At 34.6% G+C, this 8,662-nt stretch overlaps 1 protein-coding gene across 1 annotated transcript in view; it reads left to right on the top strand.

Moving 5' to 3' along the window:
• CTTNBP2 (cortactin binding protein 2) overlaps positions 1-6,041 on the top strand; it is an 86,774-nt gene extending 80,733 nt beyond the window's left edge. The window contains exons 20-23 of the mRNA XM_035544011.2: positions 616-676; positions 1,627-1,759; positions 3,810-3,911; positions 5,796-6,041. Of these exons, the coding sequence (XP_035399904.1) occupies positions 616-676; positions 1,627-1,759; positions 3,810-3,911; positions 5,796-6,041 (542 nt within the window). The remainder of the gene's footprint in view (positions 1-615; positions 677-1,626; positions 1,760-3,809; positions 3,912-5,795) is intronic.
• Positions 6,042-8,662: the final 2,621 nt, after the last annotated feature.

Genomic DNA, 8,662 nt, shown 5'->3' on the forward strand with positions numbered 1-8,662 from the left:
AACTACAAATCTAATGTCCCAGTTCTGCTTTCTAGTTCTCTGTTTGAACTGTGAACAAATCTAATCCCACTAAGATTAATCTAATCCCACTAAGATCCCACTATGATTTGGAGAACTCAGATGAACATAAACTGAAGTAGGATGGTTAGCACTGTACTTTGTACGCAGAGATGCTTTTGGAGTGGAGTTAATATCTGTAAATAAGTTGTTTTTTTTTAAATAAAAAAGCACGGTGAATTTAATTTTAGTAGCCTTTCATTTCTGCTCTGTTGTTCCTATTAAAAGTAAGGGCAGATTATTTGGGTTTTCTTAAATGAAGTTGAATCTTTTCCCATTCATAAGTGATTTCTGTTTGAGAGAACCAGAAATGGTGCTTTACAGAGAAATCTGATGTTCTGACTTCCACAAAAAGGCATCACTTTTGCTATTTTAGCAGTCCCATATGGTCCTGATGCTACTCTGAACAGTTTCAAGGGATGTATTCTGAACTTTGGAAGACTTTATTGATGTAATTAGCCAGTAAATGGGAACACATTTTCCCCATTTATCACAGATTTTTTGAAGAATTCAGCAGACATAATAATACGCTAATAAGTCAAACACTCTTTTCTGCAGGTGTAAAATCTAAGACTATGTTGCAACCAAACTGTAAGAAAAGAGCTTCTCTTGCCACAAAGTAAGTTTTAATCTTTGATATTTGTAACAAGTAGAAAACAATAAAGATCTTGAAATGGTGTTGTAACCCAGCACCTAACAACGAACAGATGAAGAGTTTGTATTTGATAGTGTTTTGTCTTTCCATCTGAATAAAAGAATTCTATTTAATTTTCATGTCTGAGAGAAAATAAAATTTGTACACTTAGGTATAATTTTAGAATCAGTTTCTGTAATTCAAACCTTGCAGCTCTTTGTGTTCTTTTTATGTAACAGAATAACATATGACTTAAGAGTACTATGTAACATTTATTCAGCCATAAAAAGCCAACCTTATGCTTTTTTCACTTGGCATTGTATTTTAAAAAACAAACAAACAAACAACAAAAGAAAAGCTCCTCTGGCTGTTTTAGCTTACTGAATGGCAATTTGAAGTTGTACGATACCTGCACTTTAGTCTAAATAATACTGAGTTTCTCTAAGAAAGGGTATGAATTAGTCACATGGAACTGCATTTGAGATTTGACTTTAGTCTGAAACCTTTATGCCACCATATTCACAGGAACAGAGAGCATAGAATACTTTATGCTTCCAGTATGCTGGCTTTTTAAAATCAAAATGTTTGGAATTAAGTCCAATGAAGAGATGAGAATAAAATTGATTACTCCATTAAAAAAAAAAAGAAAAAAAAAAAAGGAAAGTTTTTGAATACAGTGGGCAGAAGAATCCTTTCTTAGAATTTTGGGTTAGAGAGAATAATTTGAATAGACAGGAGGTCTAATATGATAAGAGCAAATATTTACAACTGTTACTGCCAAGGAATTAGATATTTTTCCTGTTTGTAGTAGTAAAAACATTTGGAAAGAAATTACTGTTTTCCAGGTGTTTATAGTATTTATTTTTTTAATTCTATATCTTGGTTTGTTTGTGCTTTGTTTTGGGTTTGGATTTATCTTTTATCTTTTTTACTAGGTCTTCAGAGAAGGATCAATTGAGAACATTAAATCTAGAGCAAAGACTGTCCCTTGGTTCTGATGATGAAGTAGATCTTGTGCAGGAACTTCAAAGTATGTGTTCCAGCAAATCTGAGCCTGATATAAGCAAGGTAAACATAAGGCTTTTAAATAATTTACATAATTACCATATGCAGCTGTTTGCTACATGCTTAAAATAAATTTTTAACTTACAAGCACTGCTTGAACTGAAAAAAAATTGTAAAGTTAGCTGGCAATAAACCAAAGTCAACTAATAAATAATACATTTGAAGGAGGGAGTTCTGCTTTAATACACATTATTTTAAATTACACCTTCACTGTCTTGTATCACAGAGCTTTTTGCAGTAGAGGCTGAAATTTATTAGTTCATAAGCGCTGCAGACAATAGCCTTCTCTGCATTACTGTTCCCCATTTTATCTTTCATGTTATCGTTGCTTCCTCTGGGAAATTTTTTTGCAGTCCTAAAGACAGAGAAAGTTTTTCTTAGTATGCATTGCACATTTTGTTTCTTTTAATGTAATCTCATTAGCCATCATAGAACTGGCTCAAAGCTCATCTGCTGTGTAGGCAAAATTACGTTTTGCTGCCCCATGCAAGAAAGAATGGATTGGCACAATTCTTTTTTCTGGCAGAAGAGGGTAAAGGCGGCTTGCAAGACTCATAAGTCTATGACTAAGTTCTATGCTGGAATGGATTTTGGGGGGTTATGGGAGGCCTGTTGAGCAGAAGGTAGAGATGTGGATCTTTCTCACTTTTCCTTCCATAACAAAAGCATCCAGATCTCCCTGTAGCTATGGCTATTTTTTTTATTTTCCTTGTTTTCCTCCTGGCACAGCTGAGGTAGATGTCTGTGACAGCAGGCTGTGTTCAGACTGGAGTAGTTGATCCATGTCTTTGGAAACACAGAGAGAGCAAACACGCTTCTTCAGTCCTAGGCTGTTGTCTAGTTAGGCCATCCATTATATCCTCTAGGATCTCCTTGAACAATAGTTTCATTAGTTTTGCTTTATTAAATATTCTATTTATCCTTAGAAGACAAACACATTTTTGTTAAGAAATGCTATGTTTGGGAAGATTTTTCAACGTATTTAATTAAATCCTTCATTATGTGATTTTTGTTTTGTTTTGGTTGGTTGGTTTTTGGGGGGAGTTGGTTGGTTGTAGTTTGTTTTGATTGATTTTTCTTTTTTTTTTTTTTTTAATAAAAAAAAGTATTTGCAATACTTGGATGAGTCACATTCTCCAAGCTGGTCAGCTAATCACTAAGTCAGCTAACAGGGATTTACGGTATCTGTCCTTGAAAGAATGGGATGTGCTTAAAGAAATGGTAACCAACTTAAAGTTGTGTTTAATAACATTTAAAACGTAATTGGTTGTTGACAATTCAAGGAAATGTGGGTTAGATGAGGAAGGAGATAGATGTCACTGTCTTTTGTTCGGTTTCCTCATCATGGGTGGAACCATCCATGGTTGTAATTTCTGTTAATTCCCTAACTGCCTGGTAGAGGCTTACGGAAGTAAGGGTGCTGTTGTATGCTTGCTCTGTGTGATGTAATTTCAGGCTGCCATCAAAATAAGCACATCAACTTTCTAATTTGTGCTTTCACTGCATGTTCCTGCTGCCTCTGTTATGATGGGATTGAGTACTTTTGCAGTTGCAGAGTGAATCGGGTCACCATGCCCCAGGATAAAATACCTAGTTTTCAGCAAGGTCAGAAGGCTGATCAGATTGTATCTGTTACTTCATGATCATAAGTTTTGATGGAATATAGCAGAAAAGAAACATGGCAGGAGGAAGAGAACAGGATCATTCCTTCCTGTGACATCCCTGAAGCTTGATAAAATGTAACAGGAAACTGCCCTTAAGCTCCACTAAATACTATTGCTCTGGAAAAGATGTTCAGTCTTCTCTGACAATGGTCAATGTTAACACTCTCTCTCTCTCCCCCTCTCTTTCTCCTTCCCTCCCTCCCCTTTAAATTCTGTCGAGAGTAAAAGGAAAGTTATTTTACTTGTTCTTTGGATATTTATGCATTGCTACTATACATTCTCGTTATGCAACTACATGAAAATCAAGTCAAGATTCCAAAATTTGGCAAACTGAAACATAATTTCTTGTGTCAATAATAAAGAACTCATCATTTTCTTGTCTTTTTTAGATTGCAGATTCTAAGGATGCACTACTGATGTTCAACAACTCTCAGAACAATCCTGTATTTTCAGCAAGTGGTACTAACCCAAGTAAAACAACAAAACAAAAGGTAGGTGAAGAGTTTTGTAGTAGTAGTGAAAGTTTCTAGAGTTTAGGTGTCTCTAAAATCTGAGTTCCTGATTGGATACAAAGAATGAATGTTCCAGTGCCCTGTTTATTATGAGAATAAACTGTCATGATTCTTAGGAAACTCGCTGGACACACCATGCCAAGTTTCTTCCATGTGTCTTAATGGAAACGAAGATTTATTAAACAATGGATGTATTTGCTACACGTTTTTCATGTTGATATGAAGCCATCTCCCTAGGCCAAGTATTGTTAACATTCCTGCAACATTGTAAGTTATTTGTATCAGATTTTGAGAGAAATAAAAGCTCTGGTTTCTTTTTTTCTTTTTTTTTTCTTTTTTTAAAAGTAAATCTATTTTAAAAGTTTGCAAAAGCTGAAAACTTTTTTAAATTCTTGATGTAAGATTGCTGGCTCATGGTTTATTTTTGTACCCACTTTTGCAGTGATTACCAAAATACGTAAGATTTCAAACCAATATTTTCCTAAGTGTTTTTATCTAAGTAGAATTGAGTCACTCTGATGTCAGAGCTCTCAGTGGGTAAGATTCTGAGAAGATATATAATCAGAGTTTTTGAAAAGTAGGATTTTCTTGTTTAAAAGTTTTATTTCTCTGCCTAGCTATCTATTGCTCTACAGTTGTCTTGGCATATTATTTACGAGATCCCAAAAGCAACACACTGTTATAAGGTTGGTGGCTCTGCAAAAAGATAGTCTAAGTGTGAACAAACTTTACTACCTTAAGAGCAGCTTCAGAGTGGGAAGGTACACTGAATACTACTGACATATATATCAGGTCCTCTATCTGCTCTTCTTTTTTGCAGAAATTAAAAATAATTGTTTAAGGGTTAAACAACCCTACTAAGTGTAAAGATATACTATTTCCACCTTAGTTTTCATTCTTTGGATGATAATTCCCTTTTCTTTATTGTTTTTGAACATTGAGAGTACTTGTGACCATACAGCTCAATTAATCTTAGCCAGCACAGAGTCTGTTGTCCGTGTTCTCTTAACAGGCGTTCAGAGACTTGGGTTCCTCTAGAGATCAACCCAGACACTGTCTGACTGTGGTAAATTGTTTTTTGGAGGTACACTGCCTATTCTCTGCCAGTACAATGGTAGCCCTGAAAATAGTTTAACTTGTGCACCTAAGCATTAAAAAAACTGAAGTTAGATGAGATGACTTACCACCCTGACCATCATCTTTTTTCATATTCAAATATTCAAAATACTAAAAATATTGTCTGTAATTTTACTTGAAATCCAAAGAACAGACTCCACTGAATGGAAACAATTTTAACATTGCAGATCCACATTTAGGTATACTGCTTTTGACTGTTTCTCTAAACACATTAATTTCAGACAGCCCAAATCAGAGCTTTATATAGTAGCGATGCTTAGATAATTTGGCAAGTCAGCTGACCTGCTCATTTCCAATATAATTTGTTCCTAGTGAATTTATTTTACTTTTAAAATTCCTTCTAACAATGTAAGGCATAACTAAATGCCCATTTCTCCCTTTTAGCTGTGGCTGCAGCTGCCATTTCTCTGCTATGATGAAAGAAAAAAAAATGTTACTTTGAAAATTGAGATATTTGAGATTTAAATTTAAGATTTTTGAATGCCAATGCAAAAACCTCATTGACTTTTCTTCTTTGGGTATTTTAATATGCTCATGATATTTCCTTTCAATCGCAGAAAGAAAAAAAAAGCCATAGTTAGTTCACCAAGTAGTAACACACTGTCATATTAAACTGCAAAGGATTGCAAATAATAAAGGTTTTGTAGGGGCAGAGGGTTGGATGGTTGTTTTTCAGGTCAAGTTACAATAATTATTTATACAAAAAATGCTTTCTTTTATTCACAGGATGGAACCCGTCCTCTCAGCAGCAGTCGAACTGTAGAAAGCAGCAACAGTAAATCAAAGACAGAGCTGGGTGGTTCAAGAGTTAAATCGTTTCTTCCTGTACCTAGAAGTAAAATCACCCAGCCTTCTCAGAATACTAAAAAAAGCAGCAGCAGTAATACAAGGCAAATAGAGGCAGATAACAACACAAAAAGAGAGATTTGGAATTTGCACAAAAAAGAACAAATAGAAAAATCTAATAAGTAAACCTGCCTACCATACAATTTTCTGTGTTCGCATCATGTCTATTGCAAAGAACCAAGTACTCAAATTTGTAAATACTTTTTTAAAATAAACTGTTTCCCTGTAATGTAAAGTTTGTACAGGACCACAGTTTTATTTGTATGTAAATCAGCTGGAAATTATATTGTTTTAAATGTCAGAAACTGGCAGTTTTGCCACCTTCATAGATTTCTTTTTCTGTTATGAAAATGACTCTTGTTTAAGTGATAATATTCAGGGGTATTACCACAAGATTCTGTTTGTGTATATACTGTACATAAATATATTCTATTAAGTTCACGTGTTAAATTGCATTCAGATGAGTTGCACAATATGTACAGTACTGGCTTAAAGCTATTGTACATGCATTTTAAAGACATGTTTTTATCTTCAGTTAATGAAAAATTAATGGAATGTGGCAATAACTAAAATGATCAGAAGTGCAGATCAATTACTTTCAGCTACAAGCCATATTAAATACTTTGATTTCCCCATCATCTGCCTGCTGAATTGCAATTCTGTTTCTCCCAAGCTTCTCTTCATCTTAAATGCCATGAATTTGTGTTACAACTTCTATCTTTCAAAAAAACTAAAGAGATTGAGAAATTAAAATGCAATAAAAGTTATTTTTCTCAGACTCTTATTCTTTGATAAATTGAAGAAAATGTGGTCATTTATTAACTTAGTTTTTCTTGTATACTGTAAAAAAAAATAAATTATATGCTTCATTAGTGTTTTTTAAAGTACCCAAGAAATAATAGTGTTTTACAGAAACAAATTTTAATGGAAAGGAATTTGAGCACAAGCATAACTACAGTATTATGAGAGATAATGGAGTAGCGATAACATGAGTTACTATGTAATTATCAATTTCTATTGTGGATTTAAGATGTAATTGCTGTGAAATGATACTTGAGTTGCAGTGAAAATGAAGTCTTTTTCATTTTTCCCCACTACAGAGGCAGAACATATTCCCAGGACAGAGTCTCTATGAAGGGAATATTTCCCCAGTCTCTCCTTATGGTAGTACAGTTATTTACTTGTGCATTGTTATAATGTGGCAACACTCGCTGTCTAGAAACCTCATTGGGTATGTAGAGAAAAACGTAGAGTTATCTTGAGGTCAGACTTAGTTGCCTTCTGTTGAGTTATCAGGAGATGGTTTTGAGAGCTATGGACATGGTCACACCTATAATTTCCACAGTAGCTTTTTTCTCAAGATAAATCCGAAAGAGGAAAAAATGACAAAACTGTTTCCTACCAGTTCACCTTTATATGTAAAACAGTCATCCCAAACTCATGTCAATAAAATTTTTGTACTGCATATCGTCAATCTTTGTGTCTTAGTTTGTGTGTTTGTGTTACCTCTATAGATACACTATATTAGAAGTTTATTTCTGTAATTGTTTTCCTCATGGTATGGGTAGAAAGCATCATGATTTTCAGTAACCACTGTTTTATTAACACTTCAATACTTTGTGCAAGAGTAGTAGTTACATACAACTGAATAAGGGTGATTGCTGTAGAGGCTGATTTTGGTAGTAATTTTGGTGCTGAAAAATGGGATGCTGCTTTTACAGTTGATTTTACAGCAGAATGAGTCAGCTGTGAAGTGCTGTAGGTCAGAGAAATGACTCTCAGAAGTTAGCATCCTTTATATGCAGTAGTTACCACACAAGCTGCAATATCAAGATTTGTAATAGCAGTAAATGTATATATTTTTAAGAGCTATAAGGAAAAATATATATATATGAATTCAAAGCTAGATTTGTTCTAACTTGAAGATACACCTTAGAAGTGGCAGGCCCCATTTAGATGAAAAGTTAGCAGTGTGTTTCTACATGAGACCATCTTAGGCACAGTGTCCTAAAGCCTGGTTTTAGATATATTTTCAGACTGTCTATTGTCTGTGAGAATCAAAAGTCTTCTGTGCTGTATTTTGAACGAAAATAAAATCTGCAGAAGACTGGGTAACTTTGATCATCTGCTCATTGTTTGAAAGTCTCTGTTGCTAAATTTAGCATTGCCTTTAAATCCTCTCATTATCTTTTCTTTCCAGCCTGCTGTCCTAATCCCTCTCCATCTGCATCTTTTACCTGGTTGACTTCTGCCTGCTATCATTCCGTTTGTCTGTCAGTTCACCGCAGTCTGTGATCTTCATACGCCTTTAATCACATGGTATTTTGCAGATCTGCTAATTCAGTCTTCTCTCCAAACTGCTAAGCTCTCATTAGGCCATATCAGTTCCTGCCCTCACATAACCATGAAACAGTCTGGATGCGAGCCTGGCCTCTCCAGTGCTTTATTATTGGGATAGATCGTGCAGAAGCAAGGCAAGGCTCTGTTCATGAGTTACAGGCTTCACTGTCTCCAGTTTCTTCCTGTGATGCTGCAAACGGCACATCTCATACTTCACTTGTAATAACAACTACTCTTATTTTGGGTTCACAAAAGGCAAAATCTTTCGTCTCCATGCCTTCTTGTGTTTTAGGCATAGAATGCTAGTGAATAAAATTAGAAGTAGTATTGTTTATACTAAGAACAGGAAATTGTTTGGTGGGGGATATGATGGTTTATAAAGGAAATGTGTTAATGTATTGCATGTT

The sequence above is a fragment of the Cygnus atratus genome, chromosome 1 (assembly GCF_013377495.2).
Source record: "Cygnus atratus isolate AKBS03 ecotype Queensland, Australia chromosome 1, CAtr_DNAZoo_HiC_assembly, whole genome shotgun sequence".
NCBI classification, from domain to species: Eukaryota; Metazoa; Chordata; class Aves; order Anseriformes; family Anatidae; genus Cygnus; species Cygnus atratus.